The sequence below is a fragment of the Tyto alba genome, unplaced genomic scaffold (assembly GCF_018691265.1).
Source record: "Tyto alba isolate M040663 unplaced genomic scaffold, T.alba_DEE_v4.0 Super-Scaffold_8, whole genome shotgun sequence".
In the NCBI taxonomy this organism is placed as follows: domain Eukaryota; kingdom Metazoa; phylum Chordata; class Aves; order Strigiformes; family Tytonidae; genus Tyto; species Tyto alba.
The window spans coordinates 23,174,221-23,198,594 of NW_024881329.1; the positions used below are offsets into that span (position 1 = coordinate 23,174,221).

General features: G+C 54.3%; 1 protein-coding gene across 5 annotated transcripts in view; it reads right to left on the minus strand.

Annotated features, from left to right (window-relative positions):
• Window positions 1-24,374, minus strand: part of GATAD2B (GATA zinc finger domain containing 2B) — a 40,125-nt gene that overhangs the window by 384 nt on the left and 15,367 nt on the right. For 2 of the 5 annotated variants that reach the window (XM_042784566.1, XM_032988309.2), the window contains exons 2-10: window positions 13,803-14,132; window positions 8,149-8,278; window positions 7,745-7,876; window positions 7,272-7,403; window positions 5,047-5,217; window positions 2,811-3,126; window positions 1,805-2,007; window positions 818-928; window positions 218-335 (exon numbers count right to left, since the gene is read on the minus strand). In XM_042784566.1, coding sequence (XP_042640500.1) covers window positions 218-335; window positions 818-928; window positions 1,805-2,007; window positions 2,811-3,126; window positions 5,047-5,217; window positions 7,272-7,403; window positions 7,745-7,876; window positions 8,149-8,278; window positions 13,803-14,131 — 1,642 coding nt within the window. In that variant the 5' untranslated portion in view covers window position 14,132. Of the gene's footprint in view, window positions 1-217; window positions 336-817; window positions 929-1,804; window positions 2,008-2,810; window positions 3,127-5,046; window positions 5,218-7,271; window positions 7,404-7,744; window positions 7,877-8,148; window positions 8,279-13,802; window positions 14,133-20,576; window positions 20,807-23,735; window positions 23,849-24,374 lie in introns of those variants that run through there. The other 3 variants (XM_032988311.2, XM_032988310.2, XM_042784568.1) reach the window with 3 other exon arrangements.

Consider the following 24,374-nt stretch of genomic DNA (forward strand, 5'->3'; position numbering starts at 1 on the left):
GACCGAGTCCACCACGCTCCCAGCTTTAACCTAAGGAGCAGTAATTTAACCCAAACCCCTCCCGAAATGCGCGGCGGGGGGAGGGAAGCGCCACGAGCGGTACCGCCTTGCGCTGGTGGCAGTTCCCCTCCTTCCTTCCTCCCCCCCCCCCCCCCCCCCAAAATTCCAGCTGGGCACGGAGGGACCCGTCCCGCTCCCCGGCCAGCCCCGGCGTTACCTGGCATGCCGAGGAGACCGCCCGCCACCGAGAGCTGGGGCGCCTGCGCAAAATTGGAAAGCATGGAGCGGGCAGAGGTGGGGATGCCACGCTGCAAAGTGCTCTGGGGCTGCGGAGCCTGAGGAGGAGGAAAGCAAAAATGGTGAGAAAGCACCGGGGACGGCCCAGGCAGGCGCTGGCGGAGCTGCAGAGGGTGAGGAATCAGTCGTGGGTTTTTTTTTTTTTTTTTTTTTTTTTTTTTTGAGGCTGGTGGGTGGAAAACGCAGTTTGTAGGGGGGGGTTCTTGTGGCGGTACGTAATCGCGCAGCGGGGTCAGGGCTGTGCTGTGGGCTCCCCTCACCGGACGGGCACGGGAGCGGCGGGGAGGGGGACCAGCAGCAGCCACGGTCTCCGCCGGCCCGAGGAAACGGGGTGCAGGGGGGCTCAGGGTTAAAAGCCTCCGGGGGGAAAAAAGGGCAGCCGGCCCTCCAACCCCCCCCCCAAGCCACTGTAAGGGAAGGGCAGCTCCAGCTCCCGTCGGGGGATCGCTCGCCGGGCCCACGCGCGTGTGGGCTACGAGCGAGGGGCCGTGGGTAGCCAGGGGGGAGGAAGGCCACTCACCTGCCGGAGCGTGTGGTGCCGCAGGATGTTCTCCTGTTTGCTGACGCTGGAGACGGCCGGAGCTGCGGTGGGGGACAAGGCTGCCTGCTGCTGTAGCCTCTGCTCGATCTCCTGCGCAAAAACCAGCGGCACCCTCAGAGAAAAACGCCAGCCCACTTCAGACCTCGGCTGCCCCGAGCTGAGCCCCCCGCCCCCCCCACGCAGGACGTGGTGGGGGGCATTCCCGGGGAAGGGTGGGAAGCGGGTCCCCCCTTCCCACACGCCGCAATCGCTGCTTTATATCTGCAAAACCGCGGAAAAGCCGGCTGCTTTCCCAAGGTGTCCCTGGAACCGCAGTCTGGCCGCAGCCAACACAAACAGCTTTTCTATCTCTGCACCCCAAGACTCTCCTTGCTCCAAAACAGCCACGGCCCATTCACCAGCAGCCAGATTCCACTTCATATTTAGGTTTTGTTGGTTTTTTTTTTTGTTTTGTTTTGTTTTTTGTTTTTTTTTCAGCTCACAAATGACGATTCCAGTTTATTTTACTCTGACGCTGATTTATCACGAGAGAATTTAGCAAATTCCTTCCCTTCCACAGAAAAGCCAGCAGGCAGCAAGCGGTTAAAATGACTTCCCACGAGTTCCAGGAAAGTCGGTGGCAAAACCAGGGAGGGACAGCAGCTGTCCCCAGCCAGCCCTCCGACAAATCCAGGGGGAAAACAATGCACAAAGGGAGAGGAGCAGCCGCTCCGGAGGACTCTGGACACAGCACCAGCCTCGCGCTGTCAGAAGCTCCGCGCGCCGAGCTGAGCATCCCCAAGGAGAAGCCAAACTCCTCAAATTCACGCACGGGGAAGCCCGACCGACCTAGTGAAAAGCCACACGGCTGGAGATGTGCAAAGGGAAGGGGAGCAGGGGGTCCCGGAGCCCGGGGTGAGGAGCTCCAGACCCTCCCAGAGCAAAAATATCCCAGCAGCTCGGCTCGCAGAGGGGCTGAGTACTTGCCTGCTCCTGCTGCAAAGCTTTCACGAAGGCGTTCTTCAGCCGGTTGGTGTGCTCTGCCTTCAGCGCCTTCTTCTGATTGGAAGTCATGCACTGCTCGCACAGGATCTTCCCGTTTTTCTCCTGTTTCCAGTGCGGGGTGAAGTCGGTGCGGCACTGGGCGCAGACAAAGGGCTCCACACGCAGGAGGGACGCGCAGCTTTTCCCTGGGAGTCGCCAAGAAAGGGAGTTAGGTGGGAAAACGGGACGGCGCCCCCCCCTGCCTCCCCCCAGCTCTCACGCTGCCCTCCTCCCGCGCCGGGCACGACCCCAACGGGCTCCCGCCTGCGCCGTCGGAGCAGGAGGGAAGGTCTCAGCAAACAAATGGATTTTCAGCACAGCGTTGCATCAAAATCCAACCCCACCCGGGGCAAGAGCTCAGAGACGTGGGACAAGTCCTGCCCCGGGGAACTGGAACAACCCGGTGGCGCGGGGCCCAGCTCTACAGGGCTAGAAAAAAAAACGGGGGGGTCTTGGTGGTTGAGTCAGGCGAGGCAGCGACGCGCCGCAGCTACGCCGTGCCGAGCACGCCCTGGCAGAGCACAGGCTCGATCCCATCCACCACAACCCGGCGGGGAAGGGCGAGGTGGGAGCTAAAACCTCCGGGGATGGGACCCCGGGCAGTCACAGCTCCGAGGATTTCGCATCTCAGCTCCCAACCATTCACGCAGGGCAAGGGAAGGGGCCGGGAGACCCCTCCCCAGGGCACAGCCACGGCTGCGCGCTCCGCCAGCCTCTCGCCGGACCGGCTCCGTGCCCGAGGGGTTGGCATGCAGCTCCCTTGTGCCCTGGGAGGTGGCGGGGGGGGGGGAGGTCCAGGCTCTGCCCTCCCCTCCATCGCAGCAAGAAGCAGCGGAATCCAGGGCTGGGTAAGACCAGAAACTATTATCTTGCAGCCTTCACGAGCCACAGATTTTAACGCTCTGCCCGCGCGGCGGTTGAGGGACGCCACAGCCCCCCCGAGGCTGACCTTGGCTGTCGATGACGCTCTGCACCACCTCCTCCAGCCCCACCATGTAGATGAACTCGCTGTTGGCTGCGCTGGGCAAGAAATGCAGCAGGGGAGCAGGCGGCTTGGGGGGCGGGATCTCCAGCAGCGTCTTTTCCAGCTGCTTGCGGAGGGCAAGCTTGGCGGCCGCCTGGGAATTGGCGGCGTCGTTCAGAGCACTGGGGCTGGGGAGCGGCGACGACACCCTGTTCACAGTGCCAGGCTGGATGTGAGAGGCAAGGTTCATATAGATGGCTGAAGACGACGTGCGCTGGCAAGGAACAGAAGAACTTGATTGCTGGGGAGGAAGAGGAGGGGAGGATTAATACAGAAAATTAATACAGGCACTGACTACAGCTCCTGAAGTAACCTGGATGAGCCAGGTATCGCCTTCTCACAACCCTCCCTCTGTCTGCAAACGTTCCCAAAAGGAGCTGGGGAGACAAGGGCTGTGCTGGGACCCGGGAGCTCGTCAAGTTCCCTCCGATAAAGCAGCGCTGGTGCTGAGGAGCGTTCCGGTGCACCCGGACCCCCAAGAGGAGGACGTGGAGCGGCGCTGGGGCTTCTGCAGGCGAGCGGAGGGGTGCGCAGGGTCCGGCCCCGGGGACCCGGCCCCGGGGACCCGGCCGAGCGTGGGCAGCGCCGAGCGAGCGTCGTGATTCAGGCGCTGACACCCGGGTCCTGCTCCTCCACCTCTCCCTCGCCTGAGCCGGCGGGCGCCCAGGCAGCACCCCCGCTGCCAGATGGTGCCCGTCCCCCCTCCCACACCGGGGCTCCCAACGTGCCAGTTCCCTCCTCTTCCATTTCCAGCAGCTTTCTTCCGCATCCTCCCTTCATTTGGACGCGGGGTCCCTCTGGCGCGTGACGGTAGAGAAGCACAAAGACTTCTGCCGGCCTGAGGATGCAGCTTCCGCCGTCTTTTGCGATAAGAAGCCATCAGCCTGCAACCTATTTAAGCCCAGGCAGGGCTGCTGCCAGCCTTCCACCCGGCCCACCTGTTTCCCGGGGTATGAACACTTCCACACACGCGAAGGGGAAAAATCCTGCAGAGCAACAAACCTCCCCCGCTCAGCGATTCGAACGGGGTCAGCCACCAAAGCTGGTCGTGTCAATCGAGAACAACGCGCAGAAGATCAATCAGTTTGTCCCAGTTTTCTTTTTTAAGACTGGTAACACTTCGCCGATTGGGAAAAAAAGGCAGAGGACCCTGTTCATCCCAAACCAGCTAGTCCAGTGTAGGTCCAGGAAAATCCATGGCAGAGCTGATCAGGGCTAACTCACGCAGATTTAAATAAATAGATGAAGAATTAACAAAAAATGAACCTACCACTCTTCTGTAAGAGTAGTTGGGTGGTTTTTTTAATCAAACAAGCAATTAGGTTTGTTTGACAGTTGTTCAGATGCAAGACTCTCAGATGGCTGTGCAGACTTGTTTATCATTTACAAATCTGCACTATACTAGGACAGATTTAAACAGCTTAAGAACTAGCAACAAACCCTAAAAGTAATTAACAGAGGTCATTAACCCGGGCCAGCACACACACAGCATCTTGGCCAGGCGTCGCAGTCTGGGACGAGGGACAGAAACTGTCCCACAGCGCGGGGGACGCAGCCCAGGAACCGAGGCTGCTCGCGGGAGAAAGGTTTGATTGCTTTATGCAGCACCAGTGCTAGAACCGGAAAGCATTATTTTTTTTTTTGTCCCCTCTCCATTCCATTTCCAGTCTTCACGGAAATCTTTTTCACTCTTCCAAAAGTTTTTTTTTTTTAAAAAAAAAAAAGGATTTAAGCGTCCTCAACCGCAGGGAGCTCGCTGCGCTCTTCCGGCAGAGAGGAGCGGAAGACGGGCAGACGTGAGCGAGCAGGAAGAGGAACCAGTCCTGCTCACAAACCAGTCACCCCCGCTTCACTGGGGTCTCCGTGTCGCCGTTACAGCAGGAGGCCAGCGCTGCTCAGCTGAACCAGCGCCTTGGTAGCTGGCAGCTCCAAAGAGAAAGTTTTTATATTATTTATAATTTAATCCTTCCACGCAGGTCAAGGACATCCATCTTCATCCAGGCTTGGGATACATTTCCACCCGCACGCTTTGCCTTCAGGCTGAGCTCTGAGCACCTCCGGGGCGCCCATTAGACCCACTAAGGCACCTCCTATTTTTTTTCCCTTCTCGTTAACCCCACCTGAACTGTGCCTAAAAGGCAGCGATAAATCGGGGACCTACCGGTTGGTAGTTGATGGCTGGATTCATGCTTGGAGTTGTAGTGCGGATGAGGCCAGGTTTAGGAGGAACCCGCTGCCCTTGTAACTGGGCAGGGTTCGGAGCAATCACACGCTGCGACATAAGCATATGGGGCAGAGTCGTGTTTGTGGCAGACCTAATGACACTGTGACCCTGGCAAGAAAGGACATGAGAAATAAATTATTAAAAAAAAAAAAAAAAAAACAACAACCAAAAAAAAAAAAAAAACCAACAAACCAAGGACTAGAGGAAAACCAGAATTTTTAGTTCCCCCATCAGGTTCTGCAACAGCAGAGCATTTCCACTTATCTGTAATTCCAGTTAACTTCTAACAGGAGACAGGGCTCAAAGAACTTAACTCTTCCTCTAATTGTCCTTTTTTTTTAAATAATCACGGCCATTTTGCCTGGAGGGAGGATGTCTCAAGTTAACTCACTCCTATTTTCTGTAGAGAGGCTGGAATTGCACCTGAGTCAAGAAAAGGGGCAGCAATCTCATGAAGCAGCAGCTTCGCAGGAGCCAGCTCACTGGGAAGAGGATGGACCTCCAGGATCTAGAGGCTGGGATGTTTGGGAAGGTAATTTTCAAGACACACACTCATGGCCTTAAAAACAACCCCGTCAATTTGCTCAATATGGAAAAACACAAGGGGAAAAAGAGGAGATTTTTTAAAAAAAGGGGGCCAGCTGCACAGAGCTATTAAAACCAGAATTCACACTGGTGCCCGAGTTCGAAGCGAAACAGTTGTAGGAGTCCGGAGGAACAGGGAGATGGGTGTTTGCCCCTGGCGCAGGAATGCAGAGGCGTGTTACAAACCTCAATCCCAGGCAGTCAGAAACACGACACCGGGATTGGAGAGACCTGAGCGCAGGCTGAGCCAGGGCTTGACCTGCCCCGGCTTCTCCGAACGCTCGGCTCACACCAAGGTCCTGGTGGCTCTGAGCACTGCCAGGACGGCTCCAAGGGGGGGGGGACACAGGTAGAAGGGCTCAATTTTTTGATCAGAGATGATCTTAAAACATTAAACACCTCCTGTCTGACAACCTTTTTTCCCCCTCCCTCCCCCTTTTCTTTATTAGACTCGTTCTAGATGGGGTTCTTCACTGTCACACATAAGAAAAGCTTCACAAAGACTGTGCAAACAATGCGTTTCCTCTTCTCCTCAAGCCCATTTCCTTTACCAGCCCAATCCCACTGCGAAGCCACAATAGACTTGACCCCGAATCGTTGCCATAGCAAAGAAAACAAATGCCACAAACAAAGGAGATGGTTAATGGAGGGAGTAAATGATCAGTAAGACTGAAAGTCTTTTGGCACAAGCAGGGGAGAATGCTAGAGGCAGGCAGACACGCTGGAGGATCACCTCCATCCTTCTCCCACACACCATCCTCCCAGCATCCAGGTCCACAGTCGCATCACTGGGCCTTTATATATTCCAATATATGATTGAAGAAATATAACTGACAGGCTCCTGCTGAAAGGACAAAGTCCATTCCCTGATGTTACAGAGCTCGGGGAAGGGGAACACCTGGGGAGGGGTGCCCCAAGGCGGCAGGGGACCCCAAGCCCTGCAGCAGAGCTGGACCAAGCCCCAGGAAAGAAATCCCATTGCCCGTCAGCACCCCGGCTCCGCAGGCACAAGGCCGAGTGCCCCCCTTCCAGCCAGCTCATACCCTTGGCTTCTTGTTTACCTGTGCCAACATTAAACAACCGTGTCATCTAGAATCAGCATTCTTCCAGCGCACAGGCAGAAAGGTAGCCGTGTCAGACAGCACCCTGCTCTTGCCTACAGCGCTTTCCCAAAGAAGGTAAACATTTCAATCCTCTGTTTTGTTTGCATTTTTCTTCACCCTTCTCCTCTGCTGACCATTCCAAAAAGCAGCTCTGCTCACCCGCCGCTCTTGCGGGTATGTGCAAATGAGCAGTTTTCCCCCTGCAGCCCCAGAACTTGCACTACCAAGCAGCAGACCACTTTCTTCAGGGCCACCACCTCTAAATTCAGCTCCTTCCACCTCACACAACACCGTTGGCTGGACTAAGCTCCAGACCTCCCTACTGAAAAATCTGCCGCTTCTGAAACAGCAGAGCACCCAGACCTCCTCTTGGAAGAAGCCTCTCAGTTGGGCAGAGACAAACCCGCAGCATTGCAGGTGCACCAAGCAAAATTACGGTCTTTTGCTCAGAAAACGGGTGTCAGGAAGGCTCACCTGTAATGTCCTTAAGTTCTGAGGCTCAACCCCCTGAGCTCCAGGCCTGGAGGGAAGCTTGGACAGTCCCTGCTGTCCCACGTGAGCAGGAGATGGCTGGACAATAGACGCTGCATTCTGGACAACTGGAGTCTAGATTGGGAGAAAACGGGAATTGGCATCAGGAAAGGAAATCCATCGACAGACCCGACGCAGACCGAGCCTCATCGATGCTACATCAAATATTGATACTTCAGAGCTGCACAGATTTATCTTCTCCACTGGCCCTGAGGGCAGCAGGCTAGGTAGGATGGGCTGTGGGTTTGGTACAGACACACTTTGGTAAGAAATATCACACAGGAGGACAAATGTGGAATAAAGGAAGGTCCAAGAGCAGAGCAAGTCGTTGTGTTTGCCTGCTAAGAGGCCTCTGTGAGGCCAAGCACCTTCCCCTTATCCCACCCAGCCTCAAACGATGCCGCTCAGAGCTTCACCTTCTGTACCACGTTCTCCTTCTGCAGCTGACTTTGCCTCAGTTTCTTCAGCAACACAAGCCTGGCCTCCTCCAGCCGTAGCTCATCCCGAAGCTGCTTGATCAGCTGCTGTCGCTCCTCTATGCTTTTACCCTACGAAGAGGCAGAAAAATCAGACAAACCTCACACTGCTGAAACCTGCTGTCTGTGCCCTGGTGGCAAGAGAGCGCGAGGAAGCTTTAATACAAGCAAGAATTTGTACCACGGATAACCGAGGATGCAAGAGCTGGGTCCTTACGCCCAGAAGTTACCGCATGGCTCAGAAACCCCCTTGGCTCCCAAACTTTTCAGGAAAGCAGGACCCCCCTGCAGCAGAACGGCTCTCCGCCGGAGCAGCTGCCTGGGGCAGCTGAGAAACCCCTTACCTTAAACATTTCAAGATTTGCTGCCTTAAGTCTTTCCTCCATACGAGAGCTGGAACGGGGACTGGATGCCTCATTATCAGAGAGGACAATTATATCTGGCGAAGGGGTTAATCGTCCCCTGTCCTGGTCACTGCGTAACAGAAGGGAATAAAAAAAAAAAAAAAATAAAAAAAATAAAACACGGAGCTACAACACCGAGGCACCAGCAGCCGAACTGGGAGCGGGACAGCCACCCCCTCCACCACGGATGCGAATCGGCGCTGGGCGCTGCTCTCCACGCCGGCAGAGCCAAGGAAGGGCCGCCGGCTTCCGGACAGAAGCACCCCTCCGCTCGCAGGAGGGAAGAGACTCGTTCAAAACTGGTTTCTTCACCAGGGCGAACGGTGGGTTGTTTTAAGCGGGAGGTAAGGAAACACGTGGTGCAAAGCCCTATCTGCGAGAGGACTGGTCGGGTGTTAATAATGAGCCATACAGTAACTAAACAGGGAGACACAACCGTAGCCAGGTGCTGAGATGAGAGGGAAGAGGGGTGGGAACTCTGGCCCGGCACTGTTCGTACTTACTCGGGAAGATCACCGCGATGCTGGAGATGAGAACGGGCTAAGTCCCCCAGTTAACAGAAATGTAAATACTCCAAGGCTAGCTCAGTACAAATCTATTATAAAAGCTCACTCCATAAAGGAAAATCTGAATAACCAACCTGCGAAGAGTCAAAAGATCCAATTGAACCATGATCTAGAAATCAGTAAAGGAAAGGAGCAGCAATGACAACAGCCCGTCACTGGGAGAAAAAAAATATTAAAAAAAAAAGATAAAAAAATCAGTGCTTTAATCCAGCAGTATCCAAGCACCGCACTGTTCATGGTGGCATCACTCAGAGTAAGGAGACACTAATAAACGCCCTTTGCTATCACCAACTTAATGTAATGGTGCTTGGAGAGCCTTGGAAAAATGCTAAATAGTCCAGTGTGAAGCAGCACGAGCACCGCGGTTATAAAGGTGTGTTGTCACCCAGGCAGACAGACTTATCCCTCGCGGATTCACCGGAGGGTCTTTGGTGGGAGAGGCTGCAGGAGGGGAGGAGACGTGCGGATTATTTTATCCGAAACCTTTAGCTCTGAGCACCCAGGAGGAAGCACGGTGCCGAATCCCAGCTCCCAGGCTCGGCTGCTCCGAGGGCGGTGGGTCCCGAGAGGGGACGCTTGGAGCGGAACGCTGGCTCGCAGCAGGTTCTGCCCTCGGCAGCTTCATCTCCCAGATGTTACGGCCACTTTCAGGGGCATTTCAAGGCACTAGTGCTGTGTAGCTGCCCCCTCCTCCAAGCGTTGCACGCCCACTCCGAGCGCCATCCATCATGGACTTTGCAAGTCGCTCTTCAGCTGGACAAACGGCCCCCCCCAACAGCACGGCTCCGAAACCCATCAAAAACAGAAATCAAAGAAGAAATCAAAGCCGTGAAAGCTCTTGGCTGAGCCCAAAAGCGCCAGGACACAGCTCTGCGTGGTGTTTGTGGGTGCATTATTTCAGAGCCCTCAATAACCTCTTTGTGGGCCATCACACACTGAAGGCATCATATGAACGCCGCTATCTGCTGATCAACAGATACCCTGTTCCTGCGGATCTCCTTTCGGCACCCCACGGACCCTGCGTGCAGGACCCAGACCAGGGGTTTTCCAGCTGCTGCTCCCCCTCCAGAGCAGAGGAGGAGGTTTCTCAGGTCGCTGGTGGCAGGAGGGTTTCCAGCTGAGGCTGAGTTTGCGGTCTGTCCCAGCAGCTCGGTCAGCAGAGAAGGTCCAGAGCATCCCATCGAGATAAAGTCAGCCCAAGCTGGTCCAGGCAAACCAACCTGCATCCGCCGAGTTTTGTATTTAGTGGGCCAAGAGCAAGAGCTGCTTTGGGATGAGACTTCACGGCTCTTGAACAGCCCATCGCCCTCCCACAGCATTTTCTCCGGGTTCTGCTGCAAGCTACCCAAGGTGCCTGTCTCCAAACTATCAGTTGGGGCACGTCTGTACACGAAACCGCTCGGGAATAAACAAGTCCGCGCAACGAAGCGGGTATCCTGGGTCAACTCGCAGCCCCCATTCCCCAAACGGAGCTTCAGGTGTCCACAGATACCGTGATGAGCAAGTGTTTGGACAGGAGGCTCTCCGCATGCACAGGACTGCACGTTAAAAATCAAACAGGCTTTGGCAGAGGGTCCCTTCCTCCAACAGCACCCGGGCTGCTCGCGTGGATCCCGCAGGCACCAAACCTCTTATTTCACTGCAAGTCTCTGGACGCGCTTGCTTCGAGTAACAGCATCCCAAACTCTTGACTAGAGGGACTAAATGCAGTCGAGCACTGAGCACAACAGGTTTTCTCGCTCCTCTCGCATCCTTGGCCACCTCTGGCACACCCGAAGTAAAAAAAAAAAACACTGGATTTTGGTTCAGGATTTTCCTAAACACGGGCTGTCATTACGGCTGCCGGTGATTATTTTGCACAAGCATCCAGATACATCCGGGCTGTTTTATTTACATTCCGTTGAGGGGAAAAAAGCAAAGCCAGCGTCAAAACCAGACAGGGGAAAACAGGGCCATCTGTAAAGAATTGCTGAATATTTCAGGGTTGTTTTATTTACTTTTGTCAAGGGAAGAGCGTAATTACAACAGAACTACTGGAAGAAAAGCTATGCTGATGGCACAGGAGGCAGGCAGGGGTAAGAAGACGTGGACCACATTCCCAAGCAAATTCCAGCTTAGTGACCCCTTATCAGCCAGTTAGGAATATTAAACACCCCCAGCCTTACTTCTCTTGCTAGAGGCATTTTTCGCTCTCCATTATTTCAAAACTCGTAGCGGAATCTTTCTACCTCTTTTTAGGGCTGATTTCAATCACAGTGATTCAAGTGTTTGTATCCGATGCTGGGGCCTAACTGGATTCCCTGCATCTTGCACAATATTCGAGCAACTCAGCCGAGCACGCAGCTCTCGGCCGTGCCCGATGCTCGCCTGCCACCTCTCTGGGGGGGGGCAGACAACCTGCACAGTAACTTACCCCGAACCGTGGTTATTCCTACAGCATTTAACACCTCAGGAGCTTAAACCCACTTGCCAAGTGGCTGAGTATTACTCGTGTTGTCTCACCCACAAGGCTTTTTGGGAGAATTGCACTTTTCAGAGGTGCAACACCCCGAATGATGCACCCAGACCAGGACACAAGTAAACCCCCAGACACCTACAAAGGGTGTTGCTTGTACCCAAATGCTCCCACGAGCACAGATAAAACCCTGTGATGCACAATAATAACACCTCTGCCTCACTGCGAGCAGTCCTTCGGATTTTACGGGAGGCTGAGCAAGCGGAAGAGGTGACCAGGCAGATTTAAGCCACATATTTTGTCATTATTCTTCTTTAATCCAGGTTTTCTCCTTCCCACATCTGGCACTCCAGGTCTGCTCACCACTTCCGATGCTCTGCAAGCCAGGGTGTGACAGATCAGCAAGTGCCTATGAAGGCATTAATCTTTATAATATTTACTATACTGACAGCAGCCAGAAGGGCCCCAAAGTGCTGAGATCCCCTGCCTCCAAATCCCTCGTGCATCACCTGCTCACCAGTCCCCGCTGGGGCAGGAGCCCCCCAGAACTGCAGGCAGCACCCCCTCGTTACCCAAAAGCCACCACCGACACACAAAGACCCCGACACAACGCATCAATGAAGACAAAACAATCTTGGGTTTGCTGAATCACGATCCTGGTTCCCCGATGAACGGGGAGAGTGAGGACAGACAACGCTGGCAACACGCGGCCCGTCATGAAGAGGGCTCACCCTGCCCTCGGACCTTCCTGCTGAAGGAGGAAAACTTCCTGGACGTCCACATGCAAAGACGTCCTCAACCTGTTGGGACACGGGCATCTACCTCCAGGCCTGAGAATGCAGCTCCTGTCGTTGCAGGCTGCGGCTCTGCACAGGAATTACCACCACCTCCTTCAAACTGCAGATACCTGGTCCCTGAGCAAGGTGCGGTTCTTCATCTGAGGCACCAAGAAAACGTGGAATCACAAAATGCTTTGGGTTGGGAGGGACCTTTGAAGGTCACCTAGTCCCAACCCCCCTGCCCCGGGCAGGGCCCCCTTCCCCCAGCCCAGGGTGCTCCCAGCCCCGTCCAACCTGGCCTTGAACCCTTCCAGGGAGGGGGCAGACACAGCTGCTCTGGGCACCGGGGGCCAGCGCCTCACCCCCCGCACAGGGAACAATTTCTTCTTTACATCTCATCTAAATCTCCCCTCTTTCAGCTTAAAACCGTCCCCTCTCGTCCTACCCCCACCCCCTGACCCAGAGTCCCTCCCTCCCCCCCCCGCCCCCCCTTTAAGCCCTGGGAGGCCACTCTCAGGGTCCCCCCAGAGCCTTCTCTTCTCCAGGCTGAACCCCCCCAACTCTCTCAGCCCGGCCCCCCAGGGGAGCTGCTCCAGCCCCCCCAGCATCTCCGTGGCCTCCTCTGGCCCCGCTCGAGCAGCTCCGTGTCCTTCTGCTGTTGGGGGCCCCCGAGCTGGCCCCAGCACTGCAGGGGGGTCTCCCCAGAGCGGAGCAGAGGGGGAGAATCCCCTCCCTGGCCCTGCTGCCCCCCCTGCTCTGGCTGCAGCCCAGGGCACGGGTGGGTTCTGGGCTGTCAGTGCCCACTGCTGGCTTGCGTCCAGCTTTTCATCCATCAAAACGTCAGGGGAAGGTCTCAGCACTTTTCACCTACTTAAAACAGGACTCCCCCATTCTGCTCCTCAGCCTGTTTGCCAAGCCTGTGCTGGCTCGGTATTCAAATCAAGCCAAAAATCAAAATCGTTAACGTTTGTTTCCTTCTCCCTCCCGAGAAAGCTGAAATAAGACCAGAGGTGGGATGCACCGGTGCTGCGCAGCACATGGGACGGGCTCTCACGTGAGACCCTCCAACTCCCCCACGCAGAACCTGGCTGCAGGTGTGGCCCGCGGAAATTGAGTTGCCCAGAGTTCACCGATGATAAAAATCAGGTGTGTGCGCACTGCGCATACGGAGAGCGCGAGGAACGCCAGAGTCTCTCCTGGAAAACAGACACAGCTCCCCAGCACTCGATCGCTCGGGCAGCTGCTTCTCACAAGCAGTCTCGGGCTCAGCACGAAAAACCATTTAACTTCTTCCTCGCAGAGGCACTAGCCCGGCCTCGGTCAGGTTTGAGAGCGACTGTCCATGCCACTTGCATCAGATCTGGCCTCCAGCTAAATAAAGGACTTCTGCTGCCACTTTTGTAGGTGCTAATAAAAAAATCCTGGCTGGAGGGGACGCCCTCCTCCTTCACGCACACCGGCAGGGTCGGCTCTGCCAGCCACCCAACAGTTGTAGCTTATAATACTAAATGCATGGATGGAGGAAGAAACAAAATCCATCTGGTTTTGGGGTGGAATAAGAAGGGCAGCAGGAGCAAAAACAATGAAAGAATAGTGCTGAATGCCTTCCAGAGAAACTCTACTGGGAAAGCAGGCTCCGCTCCTCGGCGTTCAGCCAAAGGGACCTCGCAGACACCGGGAAGACTCCCCCAGGCCCGCAAAACGTCGATTTAATTTCTGACTTGGGTTCTCACATCTGGCAGAGCACGGGATTAACAACAGGCAAGCTACAGACTCTAGTTGTTTGGCACCTACCTTCTCCTTGCGCTCATATCCACCGGCTCATCGTTAATGTTTTCCTTCCCTGGCCTCCCTGCAGTCCTGCCATCCCCATGGGGCCTAAGGCTCCCATTCAGCTTTTCTTCATAGACTTTCACACCATCCTGTTTCACCGGGAGCTCATGGGGCACCTCAATACCCGAGAGGTCTTTCCTCTTCAGCAGTGCCAGCATCTTCAGGCGCTCCATCGCCTCATGTCCCTCCATTTTCAATCTCTTTGCCAGGACATCATCCCGATCGTCTGCTTGGTCCAAGCTCCGTTTCAAGAGGTTGAGGCGCAGAGCATCTTCCGTCATTCTGTCCATCCTGCGGGACAGAGGTTGACATAAGGACACGATCACTATCACGGCAAACAGAAAGCGGCTGCGGCAGACCCGGCTGAACTCCCCTGGGGCCGGCGGGGACCTGGGAGCCCAGCCTCCCCCCTCGGGGAGCACCGACCTCCCACGCGCCTGCATGCGGTGACCTGCCGGCAGCAGTGCTGCACGCTTTTAGTCCCGATCCGAAACCAGCCAGGCGGGGAGTTTCCCGAGCAAAAGGAACCGCACGTCACCCGATGGGCGAGAGCACCCCCCCCCCCCCCCCAAACCCTTGAGAACGGGGGCACAATCCCTCCTTCGGCACTAAGGCACCGCCGGCTGCGCCTCGACAAGATTTACTAGAAAGAGGAGCAGGAAACCACTCGAGTCGTCCAGGGACAGAAGGAGGGCAGCTGAGCTCCTTCACCACGTGTGCCCAGCCTCAGTTTTCGTAAAGCTCCATTCGCAGGCTTCATGCCGTGGACTTCTGTGTTTTTTGAGGGGACCCGAGGCACGGGTTGAGCCCCCCCGCTATCAGTACGAGCACCACAGCGCACCAAGCTTGGTTGCAAGCTTCCAAAATACAGAAAATCCCCTACCACGCGTTTTTTTTTTTTTTTTTTCCTGCTCTTTCTACACTCCCAGGAGAAGCTGCCCTGTTAGTCGGCGAGGAATGCGAGGCACCTTCTCACTCAAAGGATGAAGGCACACACAGGACCATCCCCACCCACGCTCGCTTTCCATCTTCCCCTGCCTCTCCTCCAGGTGCAGAAATGCCCCGTGGCAAACAGATGCAGTAAAAAGAGGAAGGAGCCGCAGAGCCCATCCCAACCCCATCTCTCTGCTCCCAGGCTGATAAGAAACTAGCTACAACAAAAAAAAAAAAAAAAAAAAAACAAAAACCAAGGGAGCTCCACCTGAAAAAACAAGGAAAGACCAGCTCGGTGAGGTCTTTACCTACCGACATGCAGACCAGGGCTGGGGACGATGACAAACAGCCAGGCAGTAAGTCAGAATTAAAACGTGGCTGTCACAAGAACGCCAATAACCTTTTTTCGCTCCGTGCACCAGCAGCTCGCAGGGACTCGTTAATAAGGTCTACGTGCTCCGAGCTGAAAGATGAGGCCAAAGCGGCCGAATCTCGGGCACCTCTGATCCTCCACGCTCGCTTCAGGTGGAGCTGCCTAAACTTGGCTCCAAGTCACTCACGAGATAAAGCTTCACCAAGCCAAATTTCTGCCAGAAGAATGTTGTTCTGGCGCAGTCATAAATCCCCTATAATTACACATCTTCCGAAGTACGGCTGTCACACAAGTTCAACTGCAGCACCAAGATGGTTTGAAGGGTATGAACCGTGCTAGAGAAAACCTACTCTTAAAAAAAGGGGTGCAGTCGTGGCAGGTAGCAAAAAAACAAATGCAAATCTTCAACGCAATAGAAAAAAAGTCCGACCAAGCCTCTGGCACAGTCCAATCTCAAAGAGGCTGCCATATTCAGAGAGAGCACCTTAGACTTCTTTCTACTTGACAGTCTAGTCTCTCTGCAGGAAAATGCACGTCTACTGCAACCAAATATAGAAAGGCAAGCACGGGCAAGCCAAGGAAGACACATGAAATGCCGCTCTCCACCCCCATCCCTAAGAAGTGACCCCAGGTTAAATTGAAGCTGTGAGTGGCGGTGGGTTATTTAAGACACCATGGGATAGCGAGAAACCTCACCGCACCCAGCGCTGCGGTCTGGATCCGGCTGCTGGGAAAGCGCCGAGCTCCAATTAACTCAGCCATGAAAGGGCCTCCACGGCTGCTTCCTCCACTTCATACTCTTGGGAGATGAAAGAGAGCGAGGAGGAGGAGGAGGAGGGAGAAGTCCAGATACCTGGCAGACAAAGGCTGACGCACAGGGAGGGAGCACAGGCACTTTCTAACCAGCCGTCGCTTCAGCGTTTGCTTGAGGACACGTTAAAAAAGCATCCCCAGATAGTGGTACCCACCCCACGGTGCGGTCAAGTCATCCTGCAGGATCTTCCCTACCGGGAAGCCGCTTCGTCCCCGTGAAACAAGCTCTACATTGATAGGTAAAGTGAAAACGTCACTTAAAAACCCCCCAAAACAACACACACTGAGCACAGGAGAGCTGGTGCCACCCTTGACTGATAAGCAATCTGAAGCAATTTCACTGAATTATGTCTTGGTACTCAAAAACCTTGCGCTGCTTCACGCACGTGGATACTTCACGTCGTGTTCTGTCACCAAGACAAATGCAGCTGTAATATTGCTGGCAAGCAGAAAAATAAAACAACACTAGAGCGTGCAAAGGAGGTTCAGGCTTCCTGAGCGCACAGTGGTGCTCTTCTGGCCTTCAGCAGGGTAGTGAGATGTACCTGCGCGAGGAAAACCAGCGTAAAAATTTTCTTGGTTTAAAAAATGTGAAAGGTGACATCTGCACCTCAAGGTGCCACATCCAGCAAACCTGACGCGGACAACAAAAAAAAAAAGCAACGTACCCAAAGGGAGACTTGCTGGGCTCGGATGAGGTTTCAGATGGAGCCATACCCCTTTGCAGGCAGTTTTAAGCAAGCTAAAGCACCGCCGTGAAACGTGAGCGGGGTTGTGTGTTTCCTTTAAAGACCCACGGCAGAAGAAATTCCCTGCTAGTAACCGCTGGGCTGGAGCTGGGCTGGCTCTGCACACCCGCCAGCAGAAGGAAGCTGTAAAGCCCCGTCTGCAGGCACGCAGGCGACGAGGAGGGTTATCGCCACGCTCCGGCCAGAGCACGAACCAAAGCCAGCGACGGAGTCGGCAGCAGCCAGGGCCCACCACCACCGAGACCACAAAGAAACAGCAGCCGTATGAGAGGAGAAGAAAGCTTTTGCCCGCTCTCTCTGCAAGACAGAAGGTCTCCTTCTGTCTCCCCTTCCCCGCAGGAAGCCCAGAGACCTACCCGTCCCATCACCAAAATGTTTTTTGGGTGTCCCTCACCCACAAGGACCCATCTTGCCCCATCGCGAGAGCGGTACCGTGTCCCCGAGCATCACAGCATCCCCGTGATTTTCCAGCTTTGCCATCACCCGCCAGCACAGAGCTGGAGGATGAACAGCTTGTCTTTTGGAAAGTTAAGGAAACGCCATCTCGGGACGCAGAAGAGGAACGCGCCGGGTAGGAAATCAAGGACTTGGCCAACGACCACTGAGGAAACAACACACCAGCCTCCAGGACTCGATGGCCACCAGTCAGCGGGATTTCGGCAGCATCGTTTAGCACATCCACTTGCTGCAGGAGGGAAGGACTGAGCAGACCATGAATGAAACCCCTTGCTTGCAGAGATGCAAGTAGATGGTATCTGAAGGGTTTCAAAATGCCCTCCCCCCCCCTTACATGTAAGTGGCTTCGGTACTAGAAACAAATCAAAAGCACTGTTATCAGAAACAGGGACCACAACTATTTAATCCTTTCAAGAGGAGGCTTTCCAGGCTTGGTAAGGAGCACACGCTTTCAGCCAGATTCAATAAAAATTAAATTAGGCTTCAGATTCTTTATTGAATGGGGCCCTTCAGCGTTAACACTCAGCTGCAAGGAGGGGGAAGGGGAGAGGAAAAACTGCAGCTTTACTGGGAGCCCTGGGAATTTCCAGAGCACCTCAACTGCAAAACTCAGCGAGCCAGGGGAGAGCACACGACTTCCTCCAAAAATCAGCAGAAAAGAGCAGGAATTCTTTCAAACCATGAGCTATTCAGTGAGTCTGAAGGTCAGAGTCAGGAACTTCGGTATCAGTCTGCTCCGTGTCACAGTAACCCAATCGAAAAGCAGAGATTAAACCCCTCCAGTTTGACTCGTGAACAAGGACTGGCTGTGGAGCACCTCTTCTTTATCAGCAACCTGGGATTATAAACCAAGCAAGAGCAGATTTTTCCCGCTCCCCTGAATTTTAGCCACTTTTCAGAAGAAACTAGCCTTGTTAATCAGTCAGTAGTAGGCCTGTGTTAAATGGATGCACACTGAGCGACGCCGCTCAGCTGCACCAGACAATACGGGTGTGCTCGAGTCACACGTGAAGGACGGGAGGCAACGAGCACGACGGCACAGCTTCACCACCGCCGCATCGCCAACCAGATCGTCCAGGCTCGCCTCCCTCCGGCAAAACGCTCCTGGAGATCTGGCTCATCCCAGGAAGCAGGCTCTCCTCCTCACTTCCCTGAGGAACTTTATTTAAAAAAAAAAAAAAAAAAAATTTGAAACAGAATTCTCAAATGGTGGCAAAATCCCTCAGGGGAAAACAAGAGAGCTATAAAACATGTTTTGTTTCTGACTTGATACAGACTGTAATTATCTCCAGTTGCAGCTCTGTAGGTGAGAAAGCTTTCCTGACTACCTAAAAAAAAAAAAAAAAACCGCTGGTGTCAGTTTAGAGCCAACATTGAAGAGGCTCCCAGGGAGGAGGAGGCCAGAGGAGGAGCGGGGACGTGGGGTTGTCCGAGAGAAGAAAGAGCATCATCAGCAAGACCGGACCAGCTGATGTTGGAGGAAAAACGCCTTCTAGGAACTCCCAGCAAAACTTCTGCAGCCGAGCCGGACAACACGTAGCACCTAGCTGTGATGGGAGCGTCGCCCTTGCTTTCTCCCGACGGTAATTCCCCGAAATAACGGACAAGCCGCAGTTGCTCGGTGCACAGCTGTTCTTCCCAAAGTCTTTGGGTCCCCGAATCTGGCGCTCCAGCAGCTGTCGAACATCGCCACCACCCAGGTGAGCTCCAAACCTCTTTTTCCACCCCAGCGCCAACCAGTCCCCGTGCCCCAGCCCGGTTTCGAAGCGCGAGAGCTCTCCTCTCCGCAGCCCCTCCAGTTTGGACCACGCATTTCTAGCGTCACTGGTTTCCGGGCTCACCTTCCTTTTTTGTTCTGCGTGGAAATGCAAGAGCATCGCAGCCCGGTGCCCGTCTGTGCCGACGCTGCCTTCAGCACAGTCAGGGGCAAGGCAGGCATGAGCTTCAGCATCGTGCGCTACCTCTAAACGTTCTTTTAGCTTTAGGCGGTTTTTACTCCTCCGGTGCTCGAAAGACAGGTTTGCTGTTCCCAGACAAACAAAGCAGCAGCCCAATTTTCCATTTATATTTGATACAGCACCCACAAGGAAAAAAAACCCAAAAAACAAAAAACAAAACAACCCAAAACAAACCAACTATTTTAAAAGCTCGAACAAGTGAGTAGTTGGGCCAAAAAAATGCACATTATACCGGAGAAGCAAGTATATCTAGGGACTAGATACGGCCAGTTCTTAACGTGCAGCCCGTACAGATAACCACCTTCTGAGATTTACCTGATGAAGGTGGGACCAAGCAATCGAAATTTGGCAGCATCAGCAGAAGCTAATTTCAGCTCGAGTTTATTCAGGGAAGCCCCAGGAGGTTACAACCTCTTCCCTGTCTTTCTTTTAGGGCTCCTCCATTGTGTTAAACCCACACTTTTGCCTTCCCCAACTCCTATGCGACCAACCACATCATCCAGCCACTATTCCCGGCCTCAGACCCTCCAGAACTAATTGAGGGGCTGCAACTAACAGGCTGACACACAGCACAGCTGAAAGGCAACACAAGACAACGCGCCATCCTACCTGCTCGACCAAGAACCAGCAGTACCCAGAAGGAAAAAAATCTTACAGAAGAAACCAGCAGACACTCAGCAAGACTCCCCTGGAGCCAAGAGGGAGGCTGCAAGTGCAGAAAAAACGGACAGAAATCCTCCCAAATTTCTACCTCTGGATGCAATCCAGACCAGGAGGTGCAACCTACGCTTCTCCTTTCTCACAGGAGCCCGAGCGAGGTGCCCGAGGTCAAGGCCACGACATCCAGAAGTCACCCCAGCGCTGCCGGAGGCTCCCTCCAGCTCCCCGGCTGGAGTTTCCCGGCCGCCCGCGCTCCGGGCAGCAACAACCACACCAAGCGTGGATCAGCCGAGACGGGACAGGCTCCAACGCTGGGCAAGAGTAAAGTCTCCTCTTTTCCTCCACTCTGGACTCTCTGCCCCGGGGATCTCCGATCTGCCACGAGGGACCTCTGATCCACCTCCGCTCTGAACTAGCCGGGGCTAAAACTTTTTGCAGTGTGCTCCAAAATCCTCCTGGCAACCCCACTCCTGCCTTCCTGCGAAGCTGTTTATACTGGCCGCTGTCACAAGCATCCGAGGCAAGACGGACTCTACAACAAATCTCCTCTGACATTTCTTAAAAGGAAAAATCTTCCTGCGGCCACGTGGTTCCAGTGACACAAGGTCTCCCCAGTCCCACCCCGCCCAGTAACAACCAGTTTCCTTACTCATCTCTGCCCCAGCAGCACAAGGAGTTACTACGAGCGGAGCCGCTGTACAGAGGCAGCTGACAGCCGCGGAAGAGCCGAAGCAGCTACCTGGGCTCCTGCCTCTGAGGCAGCACGAAAGGAAAATAAAAGGACAAACCAGACCTGGCGCCTGCTCTGCTCCTTGCAAAGCCGCTCGTCTTCCGCGGAGGAGAAGGGCGAGGACACGCTGTGCACCACGGGCCGTGCAGCGCCTCCGGGTGCCGGTGCACAGAGCAAAGGGACGTGCTCCGTGTGCAGATCACACGTTTATTTCTGTTCTTGTTTCTCTGCTGTCCAGGTAAGGCGGATCAACTTTAGAACCCTGCCTGTACCTGCTGCTTAATGCGACACAGCTTTGGGGCAACACCGGCTGTGATCAGCCAGCCCGGAGCAGCGGAGGAGGCAGCGCCGGCCCGGCAGGTCCTTCTTGGAGGTTGAAGCACCAAAAGCAAATCTTTCAGCCCTTTCCTGGTTCAGGGCGCTCGCAGCGCTCCCCAGCTCACAGCAGCTCGATAAAGCCTGCTGGGATCTCAGGGCTTGCCATGAGGATGAGGCTGGTGGCGAGGAAGTCGCTCGGGGTAGTTCGTCTCCAGACATTACCCGGACGGAAAGCCAGGCTGTTCACGACGGCATAGTACTGACTCCGCTCCGAGTTACAGCACGACCGCGCGATGGTCGGGCACTGAAGGTGCCAAAGATTTTGCGGGAGCGGTAGCGTGCACGTGTGTATCTCCTCCACACGCATTTATGGGAGAGAAAATCCTCCCCGTGACAAGCAGGTCGCTAAACCAGAGCTCCACGGGGAAAGGAGAGGGGCTGTAGTAGAAGAAAGCCAGTCGCGCTCAAATGAGGAACGGGATCATACAGTCCTTTGCAAAGGTTATCGGCCGAGTTTGGGCGGGGAGCAGCGGTGAAGGACGAGTGCCAGCACCATCCACCGAGAAGCGAGAACCAAACGCAGGTAGACGGGCACCTGCAGCAGCTTCAGGAGACCAGGAGCATCCTAAACCCTTTGAGAAGGGCTATTTGCTAGAAAGACAATTTCTACTCTTCCCAAGTGCAGCATAAGTCCATCCGTGTGCACGGACGACGCTCTGACAGACGAGAAGGACGTGTTTTCTCCCAGCCTGATAGGGAAGGAGAGACGTACAGAAATACCTCCAACACTGGCATGGACTATGTGGCACGGTCCAGAAGGGCAGAGCACCTCCCACATCCCATGCGGGCAACAACAGTTTTCAGTCGCCGTCGTCAACTAGAAGGATGCCATCCTTCAGCCACCAACACCCAACCGGTAACTCCAGTCACCGGTAAATCCCAACCAAGTATTTTTTATTCTTCCAAGCAGATCCTGAGCATCCAGGGAAGCTGATGGTCGCAGAGCCGCCTTTCCACCTCCTGAGTGCCAGACCCAGCCTAAATCAACGGCTCAGTGCTGCTTCCAGCTTCAGCCTAGACTTCACACCAGGCTCTGCCCCAGCAGGAAATAAGCCCCACTGGGACAGGAGATTCGGAAGCGATGTGGGTATCCTCCCCCATCCTCCCCCCGCCCCGGCAAAATAAAACCCGAGAGGAAGCAGGCACCTTCGCGCGCAATTCGGCAACGTTTGGCCCTGCTCAAAAAAGCAAACGGGTTGGATTGCCGGAACGAATGCATCTGTAACACACAGGCCAGCGCGGACGAGCAGCTCGGGCGCCTGCGCCGGCGTCCAGCACCCAAACCCCAACGTCCCCACCTTATCCGTAACGTCCCCGTGCGCTGCGGCCTGGTTAGAGCGAGGGTGCTCCAAGCAGCTCTGCCACCGCCTTGGTCCCTCCAAACAACAGGAACCGCACCGTGCCGCGATTTATATAGTAAAAACTGCTGTGTTGGTGGAATAAAAGCTGTTTAAAGCCCTGTTCCGCCGGGCTCAGGGAGCAGAAATGGCCTTTACATGCGCCGAGGAGGCGAGGTCCAACTTACCTGAACGTGCTCCGCTCCCGCCGTTCAAAAGCCACTTTTGCCCCCCTTGGATCGCACGATTCCCCTCACATGTTTAAAAAAAAGCTCCGAGCCCGGAGGCAAACCGCTGGGTTCACACGGTTTGGCTCCTCGGCCGGAGCCTGCCGGCGCCGTGGGACGAAATCGTGTGTCTAGGGGCTGCCGAGAGCCCGGCACATGCACCGCTCCGACGTCTTCGCTTCCATCTAGGCTGAATACAAACCAACATCTACGTCGTAAAATGCATTTCAACACAGCACACACAAAATGGCTGGCTCCCAAGACGAGCATTTCCATACAATACTATAAAAAGGATAATAACCTAAAAAGGTAATTATGACTTAACGGCTCGGCAGTCTGAAGAGAGATCTGCAAGAACACTGATGCAAAGGGGAAAAAAAAAAAAAAACAAAACCCAACCCACTATCGAATAAAAACGTGCTGCTCTTTGAATCCTGATGCTACGGATTGTAAGTTGTCAAGAAATACTACACTGGGCTCGGATTATTGTGTGAGCCGCAAAGAGAAATACTACGCTACAGCCCTGTGGAGGAATTTTTATGCAGGTAAGACAGAAAATATGTAGGGCCTATCGCGGAGATTTTATCAAGAGCAGAACGTGCACGAGGCTTTAAAGAAACACACAGTCCTAAATACAGCCTTAACAAAGAGAAAATAGCTGACAGAGTCTTTAAAAAAATTCACCGAGCGTAAGAGGAGAGTCATTCATAAATTGGGGGGTTAAGCAAGGCTTCTCCCTGCCATTCAGATGCATGAGGAGGAATTAAAAAAATAAGACAAAGAAAATATTTTAGAAGACAAACCGTGAGGCTAGTTTTCGACAGGATCGTGGAGCTGTCTCTCGGTTGCAGTAGACCGTAAATTCTTACAGTGGTTTCGGCGCAAACTCGTTAAACAGTTCTGCTGTTTCCCCTTCCCATCCCCAGCTCCGAGCGATGGGAGACACCGGCGTGTGTCCCCCCACCCCCCCGCCACTTCGTTCACCTTTCCCCGCCAAACGGGAGCCCCGTCGAGAAAGCAAATTAATAAATTGAACGTACAAAATATTTATCTGTGATTTTAAAAGCCCCGTGGTCGGTACGGACACATTGCAACTTCCAAATCGACTCCGTCTCGCTGGACAAAATGCCCGTGGCTGCAGCGGGGAGGGGGACACACACACACACACTGCACAGCTCGTGAAACACAACCCCGGCCCCCCCAGACCCCGAACCGCCGCTGTCGGGCTCGGAGCAGCCCCGGGTTTTGCAGCCCCAGGTTGAGTTTTGTACAGTACGAACCTAAGAGTGGGGAGCAGGCAGTGGGCAGAAAAAGTGCTTCTTTCCCTCTCCTATCTTCCCCTCCGAAGTTTGGATTTTTTAGCAAAGTTAATTTATTAGGAGGAGGTGATCACGGCCGGTGCATCCAGAGCAACGGACTTTACACCTTACCCCATAAAATCATTTTCAGGTTGTGGAAGATGGGGAGGGGGGAAAAGAAGAAAAAAAAAAAAAAAAAAGCAAAAAAAAAAAAAGCTGCTTTTTGTCCCTTAATGGTAGAGAAAAAATATAAAATATAAAAACACTCCTCCTGCTTCATGGGGAATTTGGCTGCAATCGCATGTTTTGGGGAAAGCCAACCCTGCCAGTTGGAAAACGCTCCCCACCCTCGACGAACAGTCAGTTAAAACAAAAAAATAAAATAATACTACTACTAATAAAGGAGAAGGGGGCAAGGGGAGCGTTCGCCTCCATCCTCCTCCACCTCTCCTCCCCATCCGTCAGGCTGAGCAAGCCGGGGATGACGCAGGCTTCCTTATATAATGCGCCGCGATTTCCTCGACTGCGGGCCCTGCCTTTGTGCGCGCCGCACGCTCCTGCGCGCTGGCGGCGAGCCACGCGCGCCCGTCAGCTGGCGGCCTCCCCGCACAGCGGGGCCAG